Below are 26,174 nucleotides of genomic sequence, written 5' to 3'. Positions count from 1 at the left end.
CAGATTATGCATTTATGTAGATTTCTAGTTTTCGGTAAAAACCTCAAACTTACTTGCAAACATGTGAAAGTGTGAACCACTGAGTTCTGACCACACTGTTAACATGTTTCTCAGAAGCACTCATAGCAGCATTCTAGGAGGACGTGATGTTAATTCACGTTCCTCACCCATCATCCACACAAAAGTAGAATGAAGTGGACCACACATTAATTTATAACCCTATATGCACACCTGTGTCTGCCAGTCGAAAATGAACCTCTTCATTCACAAGCACCCTAGATAGAAATCACTAATCTTCATAGTGATGCTATTTCTGTCACACAGGCAGTAAAACCATTTAAAGTCCGCGTAAAGTCCCATATTAAATGTGTTATCAGTTTCTCACACCCCAGAAAAATGTGATATAAACCACCCAGTCAAATTTAAATAATTAAAAAACACCAAGTAAATCAAATAAGTTATCAAAACCTTGAAACAAGTCCTTAATTCCGCTGTCAGCGCTGAAACCACTCCCACTCGCGGGAACCAACTTTCAAATACGGCTACAATGGATGCTCGTTATAGTGTTACGGTACATTCACATGGGCGGTACTTTAACGTTTGAGAAATTTTCAACTTCTGCCGCGAGTAACGGCAGTTATGCGACACAGATGGATCTACAATTCAGTTCGGCAATGCATGTCATCACACATTCAAAGTAAATGAGAAGCGTTAACGCTTACACCCCATGAGAATGTACCGTTAGGGGCGGGGCCATGCTCGGTGGCTCCAGTGCATCATCAAGCCACCGTTTTTGCTCCGCCCATGTAATCCTGAACACAAAAATGTGAAAAGTTGTATTATGAGAAAAAGCATTAATGAAACCCCACCCCTAAAACTAAAGAAATTATACAAAAACGTACGAAAGACATTGTACGAATTAAAGCATGACCACCTCGCAAAATATGTACAAATTGTCATGAGATGGGAAACCAGCACCTTTCACTCCTCTATAGGGACTACAAAATACATTTTCTCAACTTCCTACATGGGAAGCTATATTCTAAGGCGCTTTAAATTCTGTCTGCATACAACTGCACAAGACATTTGGCTAGTCACTGACAGTTGACTCTAACTGTGGGTTCACACCAGATGTGAGTTCAATGATTTGCGCAAGTAGATCACATACAAAGTCAGTGCAAAGACTGCATCAGATGCGTCCTCGCGTGGGGCGATGCGAATAATGCGGTATGGGCTGCGCATTTGCAGCGAAAACACGCGCTATTCGCCTCAAACGTGTCTTCACCCAAGTTAAAAATATTCAATTCGAGCGAAAAATTCGCATGACACGAATTTAAATCCTGTGAGTAATCTAGAGCCATTAACGCAATGCCTTGCGTTTGGTGTGTACGTAGCATAATAGTCATATGTTAGCAAATGTTGCTATTGCCTTAACACTTAAGGACACAAGTTTTATGTTGGGAGCACACCTATAATGCCTTAAAGGTGCCACAGAATAAAAATCTGTATTAATCTAGGCATAGATGAATAATAATGGCTCTGTACATGGTAATCGTGAGTCTCAAACACGTTTGTTGCCTCATTCTTATGTAAACATTGTTCATGCAAAAGACTGCTGGAAAACAGGCCAATCTCAACATAACACCGACTGTAATGTAACAGTCGTGATGTGCGCGCCAACATTACACATTAAAATTAATTACGAAGTTGTTACAATGCTAAAAACAAAGTTGCGACTGCTGAGTTAGCGCTACATGCTAAATGCTATATGCTAGCGTTTAGGCTAAAGTTCTACAGTTACATTTTGCAGGTCCATACAAAAAAAACACAAATTTACCACTCTGAAACGTCCATTAACAATCTCACGTTTTCACTATTTAAACATCAACGTTTTTCCTATTTAAGACGAGTAGTTATACGAGCAAGTTTGGTGGTACAAAATAAAACGTAGCGCTTTTCTAAGCGGATTTAAAAGAGGAACTATATTTTATGGCGTAATAGCACTTTTGGGAGTACTTCGACTCGCCTGAAAAGTCGGCTCCCCTTCTCACTCTCATAATGGGAGAGGGAGGGTGTTACTGCGCCGAGTCGAAGTACTCCCAAAAGTGCTATTACGCCATAAAATATAGTTCCTCTTTTAAATCCGCTTAGAAAAGCGCTACGTTTTATTTTGTACCAACAAACTTGCTCGTATAACTACTCGTCTTAAATAGGAAAAACGTTGATGTGTTTGGTCACTTCTAACTTTATCTCTAAATGGTACAATTGAATGAATGGGGCTAAGCTAAATGCTATCGAAGCGTCGCAGCGCGCTCCAGCGCTTACGTGCACGCACACAGATGATAGAGGGATGTATCAATGCATTCTTTGGCACCTTTAAAATGCTGTTTAGATAGGGAGCTCACTAGGTTTTGAAACATGGCGTCTCTCTTTGGCCACCTCGCTCTTTGTACAAATGTCCCATTTCCCCTCAGACATTGACTAATCTAGGCTATCCCACAACCAACCATTGCTCCATCTGTGCACCTGAGTTCACCACAAACCCACAGAGGTTGCAACGAATTTTATTGACAGTGCACATCTCAACCCTTAGTGTTCACTGTACATACTTCTGCTCTTGTGCTTTTGTTTTCTACTCAAGTTGCTATTCAACTAACAAGCTACCTGTCAGGATTAGTAGTGAATAACACAGAAATCACTCGGATCAAAAATGCAGTGGAAAGATGTTTTGCTGTAAATTCAATAGATGCTTTTGCTCCCCTTGACTGCTTTCTTGACTTTTGTGCTGTAAGTGTTTCATGTCAGTATTCAGTTTGTCAATTTCTGTATCATATTTGATGTTTGAGGAAGGCCTCCATGTACTGTTTATTTCAAAGTCTTACACTGAATCGATTTTTCAGCTTTGACTTCGTCCAAGTGCTCGGCTAAATCTCTTAGATATTCTCTTGAGGGTTTATTCAAGTGTTGGGGTTCACAGTCTTTTATCAAGGTCATGTACAGTTTAGCTTTAACTTTTTAACAGACGGTAATACATTCTCAAGCACCACGCTTAACATTGAGAAACTCTTGGACGACGCGCTCGCCTACAGGAGTTCGGCAGACCTTGTTTCAACATTAAAGTTGGTTTGAGGTTTCTTTTTTGTGACAGCTAAAAGTTTTGAGCATCTGATACATGCCAAAACAAGACCTTTGACTTGGCTGTCCAGAGGACATTGCTCCAAGATCAAGACATTGTTCTGACCTTAACTTGTTTGTTAAGAGCTAAGGCTTATTTCACCCTGAGCAAGCGTGTGAGTCAAAGTTGACCTCGACAAGACTTCTGAATAAACACTTTCATGTTATTCTTGTGTCTGTGAAGAATTCCTGAAGCATTTGTTGGTCAGCTTTTGGCCTGAACTTTATGGCCCTTATGTGTATGAAACTTGCTTTGATTTCATATTTCTTACATTAAAGAGTGTTGGTTGCGTACAGTGAAGCCAAAGCAGATCCATGGCCCTCATAAAATATTATTACTTTAAAGTAGATTTATTGACTTTTTAAATACTTTATACAATATTATATATTGTGAGCCTGGACATAGAGTATACACAGAAAGACTTTAACACAGTCACAATGTATATATCGTAGTCTTAAAGGGACGCTTCACTTTTTTGTGAAAATATGCTTATTTTCCAGCTCCCCTAGAGTTATACATTTGATTTTTACCGTTTTGAAATCCACTCAGCCGATCTCCGGGTCCGGCGCCAGCACTTTTAGCATAGCTTAGCATAATCCATTGAATCAGATTAGACCATTAGCATCGCGCAAAAAAATTACCAACGAGTTTCGATATTCTTTCCATTTAAAACTTGACTCTTCTGTAGTTACATTGTGTACTAAGACAGACAGAAAATAAAAGTTGCGATTTTCTAGGCCGATATGGCTAGGTACTATACTTTCATTCTGGCGTAATAATCAAGGACTTTGCTGCCGTAACATGGCCGAAAATAGTCCCCAGCTATTGAAAGTTACCAAGGGGACTATTTTCGGGTGCTGTGTAATATCATCGCTCCTATCGGCCTAGATAATCACAACTTTTAATTTTCAATCGGTAAATATCGAAAACTCTTTGGTCATTTTTGAGCGCGATGCTAATCTTCTAATTGGGTGATTCTCACGAAACCATTGAAACACCACAGCACTAATGATTTTAGCTTTAAAATGTGTAATATAGTAACATTAAAAAGCATCAGAATTAACACAATACTGTGTTCTACATTGCACAATGTGTGATTTCAACATAAAAATGTATAATTGTAAATTTTATCTCATTTTCTGCTGAAATTCTCATTACCGCAATGTGTTTGAACATGCGGTATGTTGTAATTTAATCAAATGAACACAAAAATATTAAGAAAAAAATAAATGGATGTTTTGCTAGACTACTTTAGATGACAGAAAAAATATTTACTGAATATTCATGTATAATAATAATGAAGAAATTAGGAATAATTTTTTAAATTATGTTACAAAAAGTGTTAAATGATAAGTAAAAGTTTTTAAATTAATGTTCCCATTTATTCCAGACTTTGTTTTTCAATGTCTGGTGGGAAAAAAAGTACATTTAAGCAATTTTTACATTTTCATGCTTGACATTTTTAAAACCAAGTTTTCGTGAGAATCACCCAATTAGATTCAATGGTTTGTGCTAAGCTATGCTAAAAGTGGTACCGCCAAACCCAGAGATCGGCTAAATGTATTCCAAAACGGTAAAACTCAAATGTTTAACTCATTGGGAGCTGGAAAATTCATATTTTCAAAAAAAAGTGGAGTGTCTTTTTCAAGTTCCTATTATGAAAGTCAGTGGTGCTCCTGATCTTCTATGTTACAAACATTCTTCAAAATATCTTTATACATTTATACAGGTTTGTAACACGTTTTAGGGTGAGTGAATGATGACAAATGTGGTTAAACTATCACTTAAATGTAGTATCTAACCGGCTAGCTGTTAACCGGCTACACCCACATCTACCACTGTATGTCTAAAGTTCTACTTAAATCTTTAATTCACACCTAATAGGCTTTAACAAGGTGAGATACATTTATTCACTGCTTAAATGACTCATGGACTGATTGTTTATTTTTTACAAGGTTAAGGCTCAGCGCTGCTCTGTAATAGGATGTGACAGTTAAGGAAGTGTGATGCTACTCTCACTCATCACACATTTCATGCCCCAGCAAACCCATTAAAGAGCAAGGCGACCAAAGCGAGACGCTTTGTACCAAAACTTAGTGAGCTCCCTATCTAAACAGCATTTTGAGGCATTATATTGTGCTCCCATAAAACATGCATAATTATGATATCCTAGCTTTTGCATGTGTCCTTAACGATTTAAGGCAATGGCAGAATGCACGGGGGCAACCTGATATATGTGTGTTAAGTAGTGCTTGTGCTTATTTACATAGCGTTAGCAACATATGCTAACATATGACTATTAGAGTCAACTGTCAGTGTTAGCCAAATTCAAGGCGCCTTATATAGCTTCCCACGTAGGAAGTAAGCATCAAGAGTGCTCCTTAGATTTTATCTAGCTGTACGTAATCACATTAATAGGAAGGAAAAGCAAATCTATTTAAAGAAAATTGTATTTTAATGGCTGCACAGTTTATTATTATATTGTCTTCTTGTGGCTGAATTGAAAGCAAGTGTTAGCACCACTGCCAGGGAACGTGCATACTGATCAAAGAAATGTATGATTTAGGGATGCACCGATATGGAAAATTTGGCCGATACGATAACCGATAACTCTTTATATTTGGGGGCCGATAACCGATATATATATATATATATATATATATATATATATATATATATATATATATATATATATATATATATATATATATATATATATATATATATATATATATATATATATATAGGCCGATAAATATTCATATTAATTTCACAATGAAAAACTCCCAGACCGCGGACATCTTGTCTTTGCGCTAGACTAGCATACTCTTCTTATGTGTCATCTTCGTGCTATGTCACAGAAAGCACCAGTCAAATCTGCACATGGCCAGCAATGAGCAAGTGAAGTGGTTCAACAAACCAAAATAATCCATAATTTATCGGCTTTCATTTATCGGCCTAATTTTGCTATCAGACCGATAACCGCAGTTATCGGCCGATAACGATATGTCAGCCGATATAGCGTGCATCCCTATGATTGAATGTAATGCAAATAATGTAAATCTGTAAAAGTAAAAATGCAAATATTAAAGGTCACGTTCTTTCTAATCTAAGCTGCTCCTGAATCACAACACACTAAACAAACTACACAATCAGAACTCGATACGTATTTCTGAAGGAGGGACTTCATAGAACAAGGAAGACGTCAGACCGTTTTGAGTAAATTGTGTAAGAAATACCGCGTTTTTTTAAACATGAAACATGAACACATGTTATATTGCGTACTGTAAACACAATCAAAGCTTCAAAACCACGGAAAGAACGGGACCTTTAAACAATATAGATGGTTTCAGAAGTAACAGCATTAACAAGCGACTTTCATAGTCAACACGTAACTTCCAGTAAACTCTGCTAAGGATAAATATCAACAAAGTACTAACGTAGTTGTTTTATATAACAAGCAAACACGTAGATTACCTAGGAAACCAAAACATTTGTTATTTTCAACGAGGTATTTGTTCAAGAGTTCAGTTTAGCAACTAGTCAGACCATAAAAAAACTGAAACTGGAAGTAAAGTTCGAACCAGACGCGTACGTGCGTCTGATGAAACGTCTATAAAAGCATTTTTTCAGACACCGACCTTTTGAGCATTGTAGACATCTCAGTCTTTAGTGTCACAGAGAGGTTGTTTAACCTCAGGTTATGTAGACAAACCACGCTTGTATTGTGTGTTTGTGTGTGTGCGTGTGCGTATGTGTGTGTGGTACAGACAGTTGCCTTGGAGCAGCCTGAGGTTAAATGGCACTCGCTTGATGGCACAATTTTGATGTGTCAGTTGTAAGTCTTCAGCAGTCTTTTGTTTTTTGTGTTGGTGGCACACAATGCCACACAATGCACCACTACCACTGTTGCTAATTGCTTTACCAATCACACGTGGACACATATTTACCCGTTTCCTGTGCTTTAATTCGGATCATAAAATCTTCCTCCAGTTTCACAACAGCTATTAAATAATACATTGCTATAAATGATTCAAGCTGGAGCACTTTGTAGGTCTGTAGTTACCTTTCGATGTTCCCAGTAGATTATTTTTAAGAAATCCTGGCTTTTGAAGTGTACTCCCACAATGTAAGATTATGGCACACACTAGAAATAATCATTTTTATATCAGTATCTTCGTACTGTTGTCCAGTAAAATATGGGCAGAATATATTTAAAATTGCACATAAATTTAGTTTGTGTTGATTTTTCTTTCACTTATTTTTCACTAAATCTCCAAAAAATGTTTGCAATGTAGCTTGGCACCATGATATAATGTCACTGCTTTCGATTGCATCTAAATAATGTACTGCACAAAAGCATAACACTTAAGCTTCATTAAGCTGTATTATCAATAAAATTACTAAGTAAAGTAAAAAAAATATAGTAATCGAGTTTATTGTGAATATTGAATGTGTTTTTGTATGCATATATGTGTGTGAAATACAGAGAAATACTATGTGTGTGTGTAAGTGTGTGTGTGACAGATCTTCTCTCAGGGCGCTGTATATATCCTGCTGTTATCTCTATAAACCCCCCTCTCCCCATTCACACAGTGAATGGGCTCATGACCGGGCTCCTGACCGCCGTTGCCACAGCGACCGTGTCAGACACATGCTATTTTCTCAATAATTACTCAACAAGGGAAAGGAGGAGATCGGGGGTCTGGAAGAAGAGAGGGAAAGCCACACTGCTGGTTCACGATGTGCTCCATTTCAACAGGATTAATGGAAGAGTGTGCAGAGGGATCAGCAATGATGGTGAAATGACGAGATGATTTATTAAGAGAGATATGAAAGGAAAAAAACGAGAGAGAGATTAATGAGAGAAAGGCAATGATGAGGGAAAAGGATGTGAAAAACAACACAATCTCTTGGCAATTCGTACGACTGCATACAAGTTGGCTAATTTGTACGACCACATTTGTACGTTTTTGCTTTCGCCACTGTGACGATGTGGTTAGGGGTTGGGGTTATTGTTTTTATTTTAATAATCATATGTTTTTGTACAACTCACACTTCGCACAATCTCATGGTATTATACGAGGTGGTGCATAATACGCTATAAGAACGTTTTGTACGATTTGCTATCGCCCCTTTGACGTTGGGGTTAGAGGTGGAGTTTCATTATTATTTTTATTTTAAAATCATATGTTTTTGTACAACTCACACTTTTCACAATCTCATGATAATTTGTACGTATTATATGAGGTGGTGTATAAAACATTATAAATCGTACAACCACATTCGTACGTTTTTGTACCATTTGCTTTCGCCCTTGTGACAATGGTGTTAGCGGCGTGGTTTCATTATTGTTTTTATTTTAATAATCATATGGTTTTGTACAACTCACACTTCCCACAATCTCATGGTAATTTGAACGTATTATACGAGGTGGTGCATAATACGCTATAAATCGTACGACCACATTCGTATGTTTTTGTACGATTTGCTTTCGCCCCTGTGACGATGGGGTTAGAGGTGGAGTTTCATTATTATTTTTATTTTAATAATCATATGTTTTTGTACAACTCACACTTCGCACAATCTCATGGTAATTTGTACGTATTATACGAGGTGGCGTTTAATGAGCTATAAATCGTACGACCACATTCGTACGTTTTTGTACGATTTGCTTTCGCCCCTGTGACGATGGGGTTGGGGTGGGGTTTCGTTATTGTTTTTATTTTAATAATCATATGTTTTTGTACAACTCACACTTCGCACAATCTCATGGTAATTTGAATGTATTATACGAGGTGGTGCATAATACGCTATAAATCGTACAACCACATTCAAACGTTTTTGTACGATTTGCTATCGCCCCTTTGACGTTGGGGTTAGAGGTGGAGTTTCATTATTATTTTTATTTTATAATCATATGTTTTTGTACAACTCACACTTTTCACAATCTCATGATAATTTGTACGTATTATACGAGGTGGCGTATAAAACATTATAAATCGTACGACCACATTTGTACGTTTTTGTATGATTTGCTTTCGCCTCTGTGACGATGGGGTTAGGGGTGGAGTTTCATTATTATTTTTATTTTATAATCATATGTTTTTGTACAACTCACACTTTGCACAATCTCATGGTAATTTGTACGTATTATACGAGGTGGCATATAATACGCTATAAATAGTACGACCACATTAGTACGTTTTTGTACGATTTGCTTTCGCCCCTGTGACGATGGGGTTGGGGTGGGGTTTCGTTATTGTTTTTATTTTAATAATCATATGTTTTTGTACAACTCACACTTCGCACAATCTCATGGTAATTTGTACGTATTATACGAGGTGGCGTTTAATGAGCTATAAATCGTACGACCACATTCGTATGTTTTTGTACGATTTGCTTTCGCCCCTGTGACGATGGGGTTGGGGTGGGGTTCCGTTATTGTTTTTATTTTAATAATCATATGTTTTGTACAACTCACACTTCGCACAATCTCATGGTAATTTGAACGTATTATACGAGGTGGTGCATAATACGCTATAAATCGTACAACCACATTCGAACGTTTTTGTACGATTTGCTATCGCCCCTTTGACGTTGGGGTTAGAGGTGGAGTTTCATTATTATTTTTATTGTATAATCATATGTTTTTGTACAACTCAGACTTCCTACAATCTCATGTTAATTTGTACATATTATACGAGGTGGCGTATAAAACGTTTTAAATTGTACGACCACATTCATACGTTTTTGTATGATTTGCTTTCACCCCTGTGACGAAGGGGTTAGGGGCGGGGTTAGAGGCGGGGTTAGAGGAGGGGTTTCATTATTGTTTTTCTAATAATCATACATTTTTGTATGACTCACTTTTCATACGAATTAGCCAACTTTTAAAATATGTATGAATTCTCGTGAGATCAGGCTGGAATAAATAAAATAATTATTTAAATAAATAAATAAAAAAAACTACTTGTATTGCATTACTTTGACTATGTGTCTATATCATCATTGTGCTTTATATAAGACATTTTTAGTGGAATAGTTAAACCCAAAAATGAAAATTCAGTCATTTAAAGGGACACTTTTTTTGAAAATAATTTTCCAGCTCCCCTAGAGATAAACATTTGATTCTTACCGTTTTGGAATCCATTCAGCTTATCTTCGGGTCTGGCGCTAGCACTTTTAGCATAGCTTAGCACAATCCATAGAATCTGATTCGTCCATTAGCATCGCGTTTAAAAAATTACCAAATGTTTCAATATTTTTCCTATTTAAAACTTGACTATTCTGTAGTTACATAGTTTACTAAGACCGACAGAAAATTAAAAGTTGCAATTTTTTAGGCAGATTCCGACGTAATATTTAAGGACTTTGCTTCCTTAACATGGCTGCAGGAGGCGGAATGATATTATGTAGTGCCCGAATATAGTCCCCTGCTATTAAAAGATACTAATGGGACTATTTTCGGCTTCTGCGTAATATCAATGTGCCTCCTGCAGCCATGTTACGGCAGCAAAGTCCTTAATTATTACGCCAGAATGAGAGTATAGTTCCAAGCCATATCGGCCTAAAAAATCCCAACTTTTAATTTTCCGTCTGTCTTAGTACACGATGTAACTACAAAAGTGTCAAATTTTAAATAGGAAAAATATAGAAACTCTTTGGTTAGTTTTGAGCGCGATGCTAATGGTCTAATCAGATTCAATGGATTATGCTAAGCTATGCTAAAAGAGGTACCACCAGACCCGGAGATCAGCTGAATGGATTCCAAAACTGTAAAAATCAAATGTTTAACTCTAGGGGACCTGGAAAATGATATTTTCAAAAAAAGTGGAGTGTCCCTTTAAATCTGGATTTAATGAAAAAGGCTAAAGGGACTGTCTACAAGCTCCCAGCATAAATAAATCATTAAAGTGGTTTAAGTGACTATGGCTGCCACCCCTTTATGTAAACAATTGATCAGAATCAAAGACTGGAATTTATATATATAAGAAATTAAAAAAAAATATTTCAATGTGTACAGTAACAGTGCAATACAGTAAAACATCCCAGCAAGCAATTTTGCATTTTGAAAATGTCTAATAGCTGTTCAATCACAGCCCAGACGTCTAAAACAAGGCAAAATTTCGGCTGGGTAATGTATTTAAAGATGGGAAATAGGCCCACTGTAAAAATTTAATAAACGTCTAACCATAGCCCAAAAATGAATGCAATTAATTAAATAAATAAATAAATGTCACCAAACACCTTGATCACTGTTGACTTTGCTTACATGATGAGATATCATACATCTCACAAGTTTATTTTGTCTAGACGTGGGTTACTCATAACCAGGCTATATTGGGTCTATAGCTAGACAGTGAAATTATGTATATTTCTTGCTGGGATTTCACAGTGCTGTTAATATCAAACTACTTAGTTTATGTTCAAGCAGTTACCAACCTTCAGTTGTGCTAATCTTGCAAGTTGATAATCAAACTATTAATGACAATAGCTATGATTACAATAGCGATTTCACAAGTTAGTGTCGCATGTAAATCTTTTCCTAGAGTGCCCACATTTGCATACACGTAAACATCTAGTCTTGATGTAAGTGTGCATCTCCATATCGGTTGACAGATTTACCTATAAGCATTAACATGCAAAACAAATATGCGTATGCGTATAAGCAGATGTTGCGGACTGAATGATCGTGTCAACAAGTCTGATCATGTCAAGACCTACAATAAAGAGAAATGCCGCAGGGCAGCTTAGCTTTGAGGAAAAAACGTATTGTGAGGGGAGAAAAACAATGCGGCCATTGGTAAACTCTCTATTCAGAGGTGGCGTGTCCAAAAACACGGCAGCAAGTATTGTCAAAAATGGAAATCGAGATGCTTTTAAAATCAACCGTATTTTTGATGATAGCAAAATAAGAGCACTGATTGGCAATGTGCCTGTTAAAAGAACAGCAGGAGGATGTTGTCAATAAACTAGATAATCTTGTTAAACTGGATGATTTAAGTCACTAAAGTTATTGTTCGTCTGGTTTAATGACCTTTAAAGGCAGCAAGAACAGCTGTCGAGTGTTAACAGAAATATGTTATTACATTGCAAAAATTGATGGGATGACCATCAGATACATCAGGGACCCACAACGCTAACAGTAAAGCGTCAAAGACCTTAAACAACAGCTGTGATTGTAACTGATGTGTAATTCACTTAACAACAAAATCATCATAGACTTCAACCGAGGATCTGTTCAGACTTTATAGAGAGATGATGATGATGTCAATGTTTCCTTTTGGCACTACTGTATTCATTTTTCTGTATTAAAAAAGAGCAGCTTGCACATTATGTTAAAGGTGCAGTGTGTAACTTTTATAAGTATCTTTTGACAGAAATGCAATATAAAATATAAAGACTTTTCATAATGAACCGTTTTGTTTTTATTACCTTAGAACGAGACGTTTTTATCTACATACAATGAGGGTCCCCTTACATGGAAGTCGCCATTTTGTGCCGCCATGTTTCTACAGAAGCCCTTAACGCACAAACTTTTTTTTACTAAGTTGATTCCCAGATGGCATGTTTGTCTGGTGGCGGCTACCGTAGCTTCTCTTTTTGTTTTGGTGAACGGTGGACTGAAACGTTGGTTGCAATTCGTAACCTCACCACTAGATGCTGCTAAAATTTACACATTGCACCTTTAAACGTCTCAGTTTAAATTAGGAGTAACAAGAAGGCAAATGTTAAAACAACCAAGCATTTTGGGTTGAAGCAACCCAACACAGGTTAATTTAAACCCAATGGTTAGATATTTACCAACCGTGTGTATTGTAAATACATTGTAGTTCAGAATGTGTGCGAGTATGTGTGTGATCTGAGCTTTTTGGAGAGCACCAAGGTCAAAGCAGTGAGGTGCATAAATGCATTGTGGGATGCTGTGAGATTGCGTTCCCGCTGAGTGGAGATAAATCATGTCAGTTTCACAAGTACACACACACACATAGACAACTACAGGTGCACACACAGTCGTACAAACAGAAGGAGCACGTGTGCCACCCCACCACCGCAATCCTCTTTGTCTTCCCCCATTGAGTCTGTATGTGTGTCTCACAGCTGCAGGTGCCTCTGTAATCAGTTAACTGTCATACACACACACACACGCAGGGAGAGACTCAAAAACAGACCCAGATAAGGTGCAAGTATCATTTATACCACACGCATAAATACATCCTACCCGTTTTCACTATTAGCACTGTGGTCCGTCATTTGATCGCTCAATAGACAGACACACACAAACATTCGTGCTCGCTCAAGGATGCCCTGCAGCTATAGTGTGTGTGCGCAGTATGTGCACTAAGTGAGAATCAATTGGAGACGGAGGCTTAAAGGTTGAAATGCGAGGTTTTAAACTCGCAGTGTTGTCTTTCTGGGAGAGAAAGAGAGACGGAGAATGTGGTAAACCCTTTTGGGGATACAGATTTACACCATTTTTATGTCTGCACTCCTTCATTTATTTTGCATAAATAACTCTATAGTCTATTGCCAAATGTATTACTTTAAAGCTGCAATCGTTTAACAAACAAAAATCAGTCATTGAGCAAGTACAATGGTAAGGTTATAAGCTTATAACTAGGGATGCACCGAAACCGAAAACCGAAAAAGAGGAAACCAAGGCCGAAAACCGAAAAACCGAAAGAAATTATTATGGCAATTATTAGTACCATTAGATTTATGGCTATCACTGTGTACTAACTTTGGGTGTGACGGATCACAAAACTCACGAATTACAGTTTTTGAGGCACGGATCGGATTATTTTTCGGATCAGCAAAAAAGTGGGTGGGAAAAATCTAAGAACAAATAAAGAAATTGCAAACATTTATAAAAAAAGAACAAAGTTGCACATTTAGTAAGGTCTGAAATTAGCATTAGGTACAGAAATCGAATTAAATAAATCATAAAACTGTCTTTATAGTAAAAATTCAATATAATTATTATTATTATTAGAGCTACAGAAGTGATTTTCTCTTTTGTCTTCGGTTTTTTGATTAACATTAATGACACAGACTTAAGTAGGTTAATCGAGGTTACTGTCTCTTTAAGAACAAATAAGCACAGACTAGTTTCTGACTGTAATCTATACATACACTTAAGACATAAACAAATGTTTTTATTAGAAAAAGAATACTGTGGAGACCATTTTGTTTGTATGTGCCCTGTCAAGAACAGAAAGATTTTATGTTTGCTTGCTTTTTGAAACGCGTCTCTCTGTGTATGCACTACTCAGTGCCCTTAAACGTTACGTTGTTTTTCATTGCTTTATTCGCCAAATGTATGTTAATAGCCTACAGTATGAGACACAGTGTCGCAACTCTCTCTAAAGTTTACACATCAAGAGTTCTGATCGATCAAGTCTTTTAAATACGTCCACACCGCAGATGTTGCTTCAGACAAGCACGTGCAGGTCGCGGTTTCTGTTTGCGTCATCACAACATTTCGGCCATATTGCTTCGGTGATAAAAGTCTTTCGGCCGAATGGTTTCGGTGGCCGAATATTCGGTGCATCCCTACTTATAACATTATTATAAAATAATTTAAGGTATCACATTGCATTTCGCGAGAAATGTCTGGTGTTTTTCAACACGTAAATATAAAGGAACCTGCAACTTTATGTTTCAAACGGAGATTACAATAAAGATGGAAAAGTAACAGACTGCTGCTTTATGTTTAAAAGGTAAAGTAGATTTTGACACAGTTGTTTTTTTTAAAGTAGTTTTTCCTCAGCACAGACGAGAATTTTAACCATATTATAATTTGCATGTGGTTTATGTGATAGTAACTAGCAAATTTTATGGTTATAAGTATTGTTTGCTTAGTCTAACAGACGCATAACCCATTTAATGTGCAATGTTTATGTATTTAGACCTCATATTTTAAAAGTCAATTCTGGTAGGCTTTCTTTATGTTATTTAATCTGCGATTTCATGTGCTTAGCCATTTAAATGTTTATGTTTTTTGTATACATTTTTATTTATTGTATGTTTGAATCAGTTGGCTCACTCTATATCTATTTGTAAAGGCCTTTTATTCAATTATATATATCATTGTTATTATTATTATTATTATTATAATTAGTGTTAACTTATTTATAGTTATGCCTTCATGAAATTCTCACCACCAACACAATAAATTGGGGCGGGGCCTTTTGAGGGTCCCTCCCCTTTTAAAATAGCCAAAAGTGTTTGGGGTCCCTTGCAGACTGGAATCAGATGAGAAACTGAAGTGCAGAATTACGTTTTCAAAATCATTGATCCATCCTGGTGGAAGTGAAAGATAAGGTTTTGAACGTTAACATTTTCATGAAAATTTGTAAATTTTGTCAGTGTTAAGGAGCATATTAACGTACAGATACCCTTAAAAGGATAGTTCACCCAAAATGTTGTTACAAACCTGTATAAACGTATTTTTTCTGATAAACCCAAAGGAAGATATTTTGAGGAATGTTCGCAATCAAACCGTTCGAAAGCCCTATTCACTTCCCTAGTAGTCTTTTTTTCCTATGGAAGTGAATGGGGCTCATGAACGGTTAAACATTCTTTAAAATATCTTCTTCGGGTTCATCAGAACAAAGAAATTTATTTAGGTTTGTAACAACATGAGAGTGAGTAAATAATGACAAAATGTTCATTTTGGGGTGAACTATCCCTTTAAAGCTAAAGCAGCCTATTGATACTAAAATGCAAAAAAATCAAATTTTATTTCACAGGACAATACATTCGATAAAATCATAAAAAATAATTTACAAGCTTTGGCAATAGTAAGCATATACAAATTTAAACATAATTTAATAAATCATTTTTACATTTTACTTAAGAGCCAGCCTTTCCAATGGTGCTAAACCTTTATCGCTTGCTTCTATGACAGACACACGCATTAATATTAACATACAGCATTCCTTCAACACGAGCGCGCACACACACAGTGAGATTGTTGACAGTGTGACATGACCTCCATCCTTTCAGCCCTCAGTGGGCAGGAGGTCCGTCACCCGTGACCGTGGCTCGGCCTCCGGGGGGCGGATCAGTGGAGCAGGTGCAAGCGCCGCCTTCACGCGCTGCTCACTCACTGCGGCGCGCTGCGCGTACTCCACCGCTGCGCTGGCGCCGGATGGACGCGATGGATTTACTCCTGCATTAGATACACGGCAAACACGTTTTTACTCTGTTTTAAGGTAAGTTCTCGCGCGTATAGATGTGTTAATGTGATTTCGACTGAAACGCGTTGTGTTTGCGTTTGTTAATCGCTCGCGCTTTTGTTGTGAGCATATCATCGCGTGCCGGGGAACTGCGCGATCGTGCCGCTTTGTTTTCAGTGATAGTCCACTATGGTATTTTATTATTCATCGTTTCTGTGTAAGTTTTCTTTATGTATTACGCATGTTTATGAAATACCGCGATCTTTCTTGATCGATTTTGACTCCAGTACACATTTTAAGCTAAATTGCATTTTATGCGATCTTTTCGCTTTTTATGTGACCCATCACATATGCAAAACTGTTTTAAACCATATTTGTTTTGTTTTCTGTGTGTTGGTGAAAGATTACAGTCGTGGTTGAGTTATATGACCTTCGGCTCTTCTGTAACCTCAAGGTTAATTTTGCGTTTATCTCCCATTTGCTTCTTGTGTGATTCATTGTGCTTTAAAGCATTGATCTGGCTTTTGATGTGGTTGCGAGTCTAAATACAGTACTAGTTACCTGATGTACACATATTGCAACTAAGGAAAATGTGCTTAAACGCTGATTATTGATTGATTTAATGTATCATCAGTCATAGATTTTATTGATCTTTTTTATTCACGTATTAAGACCTAGTGTGGCTTGTGTGGTACAGTCGCCTCCTATGTGTGATAGATGTTAAGTTTCAGTTTCTTGTTACCTCTTGTGGTTATTTTATTTATCAGATTTATTAAATGCATTGAGAAAACATATTTATCCATATGCAGCTGAGTTTGCATTAACCCGACTGACTTCACAGATAAAAAGAAAACTAACGGGGAGGTTTTGTTTGCCACTTTCTGGGTACTAAAGTGAAATAAGAGTAGTAGTTTTAGTCTTTGTTGAACTGGATAGACTGGATGTGTAAGATTTTATGCGAAGGAGTTGTTTAATGAGAAACTGTAATTAACTTAGTCCTCACAAAGTCAGATTTTATCTTGGTTAAGTTAATAACAGTTACCGGTTTTGATCATGGTACGTTGAACAATGCAAGAGCGTGCGCATATTTTTAATATGTGTGTTTGGCTTGTCTTGCAAGACAGGTATAGTGTTGTTTGATGAGAATTAGTGGTTAGTTTGCCTAAGATATGTGTAAAGATTCAAGAAAAACAACCTTTATCATCACATGACAATATACAAACACTAAAAGGGCAATGCAAATATAATATATTTATATATTTATATTTTATATTGCAATACATGTCACTAAGCCTGTACCATAGTACAATACTCCACTTATAGTTTGATTTATGTAATGAGTGTTCGTGTATCTTGGCTAATGAAATTGAGATGAGGGGTGTGTAAAAACTGCCATTGACCATCTGACTCCACCAGACACTCCGCTCGTGTCCAACAGCTTAATATTTGTAATTTATGTCCTTCGATTGTTAGATTTTTTGTTTAAGCCTTTGGGAAATGTATTTTTGTGCATTTAAATCAGCTAATCCTGTTTTTGTAAACAAATAGGTGCATTTATACTCTTTACTCCTTTAAATTCAAGTGTGTAAAAATATTACAAATTTGTTTGGCCTGTATAGTGTGTGTTTATTTATTCTGTTTTTCAATTATAACGGATTTTGAAGTATATAATTAAATTAATACAGAATTTGATCCGCATGTATTGAAAACATTTCAAATCTATGTTTTGTTTTGAGACATGGGGCCGTGTATGCATTGAAGGGGTGCGCTTTTGATCATTTCCTGTTTTTTTTAAGAAAGAATTAAAGTGCCATCTTTGTTGTGTGGGCATTCTGTAGTGTTAAACCCTCGGAGACAGACCGTAATGGGATTAGCTCAAATTTCTGCTTCGATTTGAACAGTCCTGCCATGTGTATGTACACACACATTGGGTGTTTGCAATACATTTGACCCTATTGGGGGTCTCTCTGTTAGACTCAAGAGGGTCAATACGATATTTCATCTTATTTTAACTGATTTGATTAACCATGCGAATGGCCACAATTTGTACATTTCCTGTTTGTCAATACATTCTGTTAACCAATGAGATAAATAAGCAGTATTTATACAATACAACAGTGGTGTTATTGTAAAAATCATTGCATTTACTATTAATATATTACTTTTACATGCATGCATTTGGCAGATGCTATGCAAAGTGACTTGCGGTACTAACTATACATTATAGGATGTACATTGTAGCATGTTTGTGTTGCTGCTAATGCAGTACCAACTGAGCTGGAACTTGCAAACATTTGATCAAATGAACAGATAATGCATAAAAAACAAAATAGATAGTCGATACAGTACATCATACAGTACACAAATCAGGTGTAATAAGATGGAAGAGAGGTCGAACCCGTGACCAAAAGCAAATGGAAAGCTCTACATAAAAAGCAAAGAGGGCACCCACCATCGTCTTTTATTCTCGACCATGTGACCTAGCGGTATCTTCCATGCTCAAATTGGCCAATCAGCAGACCACAAGTAACCCACATTGCTCTGCATCGTGACAGTGGGCATATTTCCCATCTTTAAACACATTACCCAGCACGGTTTTGATGCCTGTCAGCAGTCTGGAGCTCTAGAGACGACGAGCGTTCCTTTAGATGGGAACATAAGCTTTTCACACTATTTTGTTAGACACTAACGCACACACACAAACTGTTAGATGTACTGATAAGAGTATTTACGTTGTCATTTTGTTACACGGTGACAGGGAACATATGCTACCGTATGCTGAGCAAAGTAACAGACGCACTGCAAACATTGATGTGAAGCATGGGACACAAAAATCAAGCTGAAAGCATCATTTATTGCATGTAATATCGATGTATTATTCATTTGAAAGATAGAGAGAGATAAAGTGTTATTGTGCAGTAAGACTTTTGGTTTCTTAAGTGCTGCTGTGATGTTTCCTTTCATCTGAACGTATGTCCGTGGTGACTATGTATGTCGTAAGCAAGTGTCAGTGACTCAGTGATGCGTTTCCTTGTTATGTAAATATCTGCATTTGTGATTTCCGGTTATGAACTTTATGTGCTTTATCATAATTATAAAGACTTTGACCTTCTATCTTTACTTTGATGTTTTGTGCACATGGGGGAACCGGAGGTCTGAATTCACCTTGTGATCTGTGGGCCAAAGCATTTAGTCTATAAGTCACGCGGTAAGGTAGCACATATTCTGCTTTGAGGTTATTTGCACGTCTAATGTGGTTTTTGCACAAACATGTGGCGTGAAACCGGCGGAAGACTGCATGCATTGGCCTTTGCATACCTTTCCTTTTTAACACAAAGGTAATGGGTGTTATGGCTCGTGCATCATTTATGCTCTTATCCATCTGTGTACCAAAATGACTAACAAGAAAGTACACACATGCCATGTTAGTGGCACTTACCGGAAAGTGTGGCTGAGAATATGTGTCGAATGTTAAGGTTGGACCAGCTTTGATTATTAAAAGCTACAAATGTTACAGTAAGTGTATACAGTATCAAGAAGGCAAAATATGAGTCATGTTGTCATTTAAGCTCACAAATACGATTGCTGTGTTGAGAGATTATTGTGCATGTTTCAAGAGGAGGAAGTAGGAAATGCATGTGTGATAATGTATTGAGCTTAAGAGATGAATCCCGAAAAGTACAAGGTTCAAGGTTCTGTGATTGGTTTTACTGTAAATTGTCAGTACAAATGTGAGCTTCCAAGGGGGGGTTTCTACCCTTGGACCCCCAAGAAACCTTTGTATGTATTGAGATGATTGAACTTGAGAACCAGTAGTTGATGATCTTTGACGTAGGGCGTGATGATGAATTACCGTTAGTGAGGGGCGACAAGCAGCATTGAAGGCCCTAGAGCAAACTTGCCTCTCTGGGGCCCTTGGCATATGCAGTGCGAGCTGACCGCCGAGTCCCCTGACCCTCAGCTTATACATCACAAGGAGAACCCCTGGGCTTTTTGGTGAATACGATGTACGTTTTTAACAAAGGCCCCTCAGAGAGTACAGTGCGAGCTGAACGCTACGGCCCCTCTGCACGCACAGTGCTTAACAAGCTTAACACCAGGGTCACCGGAGTGCCTCTATAGACATGTGCCCAGGGGTCTCACGGGATAATGATCCTGAAACCGTGTCTCTAGTTTGATTTAGGCAGCTACTGACAGTCCGGGTAAAACCCAGAGACGAGACATGAGAGAATTTCCAGAGGTCAAAGACAAGTCAAGCAGATGTAGCATAAGTATTACTCATCAAATGACTTGTGCATGGAGCAAGGGTTGAAAAAAGGCCTTTTTCACTTGATAAGCAGCTTTGGGTATCAAAACTGGCTATCTCTCCGTGTGTTTTGTATTAAAAGACGTATAGTCGTGTTAATTTAAGTTGAGTTTAAGGTGAAGCCTTGACTCATGGGTCAGTATATCAAAGATGCTCGAATAGGTTCAAGATTTTGAAAATCGAAGATTTATAAGTAAAAAAGATTTATTGCTGTGTATGGTTGGTGTAGCATTGGTAATAGAAACCACATGACTTATTGGTCGTTGAGTGATCTGGTCTACATGGAGATGTTTAGCGGGCTCATTACCGAACCTTGCGGTGTGCAATGGAGATAAACAGATTAACCCCCTCCAAGTAATTTGGGAAGACGTGATACCCCACGACACCATCAAGCGGTGTTTGAGATCAACAGCTTGTAGGTAACCATGTCAGTTGCCATTGACACCCACAGAAGAATCAATGCGAAGATAATTAAGGACAATCAGTGCTAATGCAAGTGAGCAGAGCAGTTTTGCCATGTCATTCTGAGATCTTCGACCTTTTGGTCATTTGCGACAAGAAGCTTTGCGACGAACTCTCACTTGCAGTGAAAGCCAATTAGCACATCTCATTCGAAAGGTATTAGTATCGTCCTAATCCGCATCTATCTTTAATGTCGTCGGTGAAAAGCACACACGGACGCGCCACTGGGGTTAATGAGCTGAAGGCAGGTGTGTGTGTGAGGTGCTTTATCTAGTCTTAATGAATGTCGAGGGTAGCAGATCCCCACAGTCGACCATGCATCACCGTTTGTCTGTCACCATTATGGACATGGCTACGTGTGTGTGTGTGTGTGTGTGTAAGTATGAGACTGTTCATTTGTGCCCAACAATGCACTTTGACACATCATCCATCACCCAGTCTTTTATCCTTGCTGCTTCTCCCATTGAATTTACATGAGGTGGTCATGTCTACAAGGGCTGGGTCAATTTGCATTGGCAGCACTGTCTAATGAACAAGCTTATTAGAGAGCCAGTGGGGAGCAGAGGATTCTGGGGCTGTTTTTGCTGACTCGAACCACAACCAAAGCCTCTGGGAAAAACAAGCACGGCAGGATTTCGTATCGGAGAGAGGAGATCTTCACGTAGAAAGCCTCCGGTGCTCTTAGAGAGTCGTTTAGATGATGTGTCCACTTATTTTGGGAAACAGAGACTTTCATACCTCTCTCTGTGAGAAATCTGTGAGCTATACAAGAAATGAAAGGCAGGAGATTGAAGTCATCCAGTATTTCTCATACCGCAATAAGCATAGTACAAAAATAAAAATAATGCAATGTCAGGTCCCCAATTATCCTGCAGGCCTTAGTGATTGGACTCGAAAGTAAAAGTCCAGATGCAGGAATCCTGTTAGATCAGGGATTAAAGTGCTGCTTCCCTGCAATGTTTTTTTCATTGTGGGTGTGTCTGTGGTCGCATAGACACCTAATGATGTGAAATATTTTCTTAAGCATTCCAAATATCTGGTTAATAATGATGATAATAACAATTATATGGTCTGCTGTACAGTATACAAAACGTTTTTATGTTTTGAATGTTATACAATAATATAAGCACAATAGAGGGATGTAAAATAATCTAAAATCTCTTTATATCAAAAGTAATATACGGAAAATAAACATCGAGACACCCTCACATACTGTTATTTTCTTTTGTGAAGTGTAAAAGGTGGTGATTGTGAGTGATCTGGTCTAGATGGAGATGTTTAGCGGGCTCATTACCGAACCTTGCGGTGTGCCATCTAGATAAACAGATTAACCCTCTCTAAGTAACTTGGGAAGACGTGATACCCCACGACACTACTCATCCAAAATCCCTCTGCTGTTTTTGAGATCAACAGTTTGTAGGTAACCATGTCAGTTGCCATTGACACCCACAGAAGAATTAATACCAAGTTAATTAAGGACAATCAGTCCTTAGTTTCCGTATACAGAAAATATGGAAAATGAACATCGAGTAACCCTCACATACTGTTATTTTCTTTTGTGAAGTGTAAAAGGTGGTGATTGTTAGTGATCTGGTCTAGATGGAGATGTTTAGCGGGCTCATTACCGAACCTTGCGGTGTGCAATCTAGATAAACAGATTAACCCCCTCTAAGTAACTTGGGAAGACATGATACCCCACGACACTACTAATCCAAAATCCCTCTGCTGTCTTTGAGATCAACAGTTTGTAGGTAACCATGTCAGTTGCCATTGACACCCACAGAAGAATCAATACGAAGTTAATTAAGGACAATCAGTTCTTAGTTTCCGTATACAGAAAATATGGAAAATGAACATCGAGTCACCCTCACATACTGTAATTTTCTTTGGTGAAGTGTAAAAGGTGGTGATTGTGGTGAGGTCGCGCCTTTGGTTCTTGCTTGTCATGTGACTTACTGTGGTGTTCCTTGTTTTAATGTATACTAGGGCAAATGAGATTTGATCGTTCACACAAAGCTGTATACAGTTATAGTTGTATAGTTATAGAAGACCTGTGTGGACAACTCATGTTTTTTTTATTTTTTTGGAGCTTGATAGCTCAAGAAGAAATACCGGATATGGGGTCAGAATGACATTTAGCGTAAATTTACTAAATTTTCATTTCGAGTGAAATATCACTTTAAAGCATCAAAGAGGAAATAAAAAGTGATGCCTTACTCACTATTCGGCTTATTACAGCTTACATACATCTCTCTTGTGCATTAAGTGGGGGTCTGTTTTCCCAGAATGACTGTTGCAGGATGAGTCTGTGTGCAGGGAGATACCTGTGGCTTTTCTCATTTCCACATCGACCGGAGACTTTCTGTTATTTCTGATTGTTATCCGAGAGAAAAAGTGTGAGAGGAAGATAAGAGAGGAAGGGGTGCGTGTGGGGTCCATAGAAGATTTATTGGTAATGTTAGTCAAAATGGGGCAGAGAATGAGATTGGATGACGTGTTTTTGTAGCAGACGAAATGAGAGGAAGGGAGATATCTTTCTTAGGAGCACCTGATATGATGGTTTGATAAACTTATTGATTTCGAGAATGATGGAGGTCACATGTCTCAATTATGTAATATATTTTGGGTTATGGGTTACACATTCAATAACGTCTTGTCTGTGTATATTATGCATGATAAAGAAGTCAATATAATGTATTTTATGTGTTATATTGCACATGCTTTCTATTTAAATTGTATTTGTTTAAAAAATGTAGCTGCAGTTGTTTATACAAAAACATACACGCATCACACTTCAGACAATATTACAAGATTATGTTTATAGAGTTGTTAAGATGCTGCAGGGTAGAAATTGTTTAGCCGAGTATGAATGTTTTGTGCATGCATTATAGTGAATACTTTACAGTTTGATGTTTAAGATGAATCCGGTTTATCTGGTTATCACCACAACTACAACCATCTAGATGACACTTCATCCCACTATAAGCGTTCGGGTGCGTCAGGCTCCATTAAGTTGTAATGAAGTTGTGGCTGATGGCAGAGGATTTCACTCCCGGCTCTTACTGCACTAAGTTCATTATTAATTGTTTCGTTTGGTTCAGCAGTAGGGCAGGGGTGAGGCAGAGTTTATCATGATAAAGTCAGCTTTTGTTTGTTACTAAGCCAGAGCTGGCCGAGGGTGATAGCTGAAGGTGCGAGAGAGCGATACATTAAGGAAGGAAGTGATAGAGTTTTTGTTTCTTTTACTTTTGTTTTTGCTTTTCTGTCCAACGGTCAGTTCTTTTTATCAGCAGAAAACACATTGACTTGTTAGCAGCATCAATCGCTTGTTGTAGTATTCAAGTTCGTAACGTAAATTGCGGATGTAAATCGTATTTGCATTTTTGTATACAAAATGTTTTATATTTAAATACTGTGTTTAAAGTAAATAACACTTTACAATAAACACATTAGAAAACATGGACTAACAAAGAGCAATTTAGTTTTTCTGCATTTATTCAATGTTCATGTTACTTTATTGTGCATTAATTAATGTTGACAGTTACAACTTTTGATTTTGTAAATGTTTTCATAAATGCTGAAATAAAGAAGTATTGTTCATTGGTAGTTATTTTTAGCTAATGCATTAATTAATGTTATAAAATGCAACCTTACTACAAAGTGTTACACTGTTTTTTTTTAGGTTTGTAAAATCATAAATTCACTATGCTCGTAAAATAAATACCGTATTTTTCGGTCTATTACCGCTGGGTTTTTTTCATAACTTGGCTGGTGCTGCGTTTTATAATCAGGTGTGCTTTGTAAGTCAGTATGAATTAATTTTGACATTTATGAGGCAAGAGACAACAATACCGTCTACAGCCGCGAGAGTCCACCAGATGCTGCTTCTGTATTTATGTAATTCAATAGATTCAGTAATGTGAAATGACAAGTATGCGAACTTCACGCTAGTTGGCTTGTTCAGTTAATTTAGCCTATTCAACCTTCCAGGTAAGTTCTGTATGCTATGGTTTATTGTTTAAATAACTGATAATATTACTTTAACGTACAGACATCTATTCAGCTTGCTGTTCTGTCGGCAATAACTTGCCTTTCCAGATTAAATGTCTGTTCTTCAGCTTGGATTTTGTGAAATAGTTTTCTAAATAAACGCCAGTATAGTCCACTGTGACTTATATGTGTTATTTCGTCTTAATGACACATTTTTGAATGATGAGGCTTATTTTCCGGTGCAGCTTATAGTCCGGAAGGTAAGGTACACAAAGCAAACTTTTTCTGATTTAACCTTAAAGTCACCATGAAACTGAAATTTTAATATATTTTTTATAAATGAAATGACTTATCTGCACTTTATTATTATTATTTTTAATTCATGTGCACTCATAATCTTTAATCGAAAACGTTAACCTTCTTCCTCCTCAAAACGACCTTTCTCATTTATTATCTACTAAGTTTATATATCCATTTGTGTTCTGTTTATTTCCATCTTCTATTTGTTTTATTGTGTGATTCTTGCTAAAGGGCGATTTATAGTCGTGCGTAGGTTTTACGGCGTAGTTACGGCGTAGGCTATCCATAGCCTGTGCGTAGCTCTGCATAGCCTGACGCGCACCTCGCAAAAATTTTAACAGCGCATCAGTTCTATGCGGACTGCAAGCGCTGTGATTGGTCCACCAGAACACCTCCCGTCAGGTAAAAAAACTGCATCATAGGTATTTCCGTTTTTGCGACGGAAAAAAACAAAGAATGGCCAAGTTGAGGAGTAATTTAACTCAAACTGCAACAAAAGTCGCTGTTTATTTACATCCATCATTGCTGGTCTATACACAACAAGTTGCTGTTTCTTCTTCGTTTGGGGCTTAACTTGCGAAGCTTCTTCTTCTTTGGCGTTCACGCTGCTACTGTGGTTACACGCGTGGTAACTGCCTACCAGTGGCCTGCACGCGTGTTTGCATGTGCACGCGGACGACGACGCAAAAGTATAAATGAAAACCGATGCGGAACCTACGCCGTAGGACCTACGCACGACTATAACGAGCCCTTAAGT

The 26,174-nt window shown here is 37.5% G+C and overlaps 1 protein-coding gene across 3 annotated transcripts in view; it reads left to right on the top strand.

Moving 5' to 3' along the window:
- Nucleotides 1-16,194: 16,194 nt before the first annotated feature.
- gse1a (Gse1 coiled-coil protein a) overlaps nucleotides 16,195-26,174 on the top strand; it is a 43,806-nt gene continuing 33,826 nt past the window's right edge. The window contains exon 1 of one of the 3 annotated variants that reach the window (XM_055192259.2): nucleotides 16,195-16,395. Coding sequence is in view for 2 of the 3 variants with exons in the window: in XM_055192258.2 (XP_055048233.2) it covers nucleotides 16,549-16,576 (28 nt within the window). In the remaining variant the exon portion in view is untranslated. Of the gene's footprint in view, nucleotides 16,396-16,448; nucleotides 16,577-26,174 lie in introns of those variants that run through there. The other 2 variants (XM_055192258.2, XM_055192257.2) reach the window with 2 other exon arrangements.

The sequence above is a fragment of the Misgurnus anguillicaudatus genome, chromosome 6 (genome assembly GCF_027580225.2).
Source record: "Misgurnus anguillicaudatus chromosome 6, ASM2758022v2, whole genome shotgun sequence".
NCBI lineage: Eukaryota > Metazoa > Chordata > Actinopteri > Cypriniformes > Cobitidae > Misgurnus > Misgurnus anguillicaudatus.
Note: the sequence above shows the minus strand (reverse complement) of the source record. Positions and strands in the feature narration are given on the sequence as shown.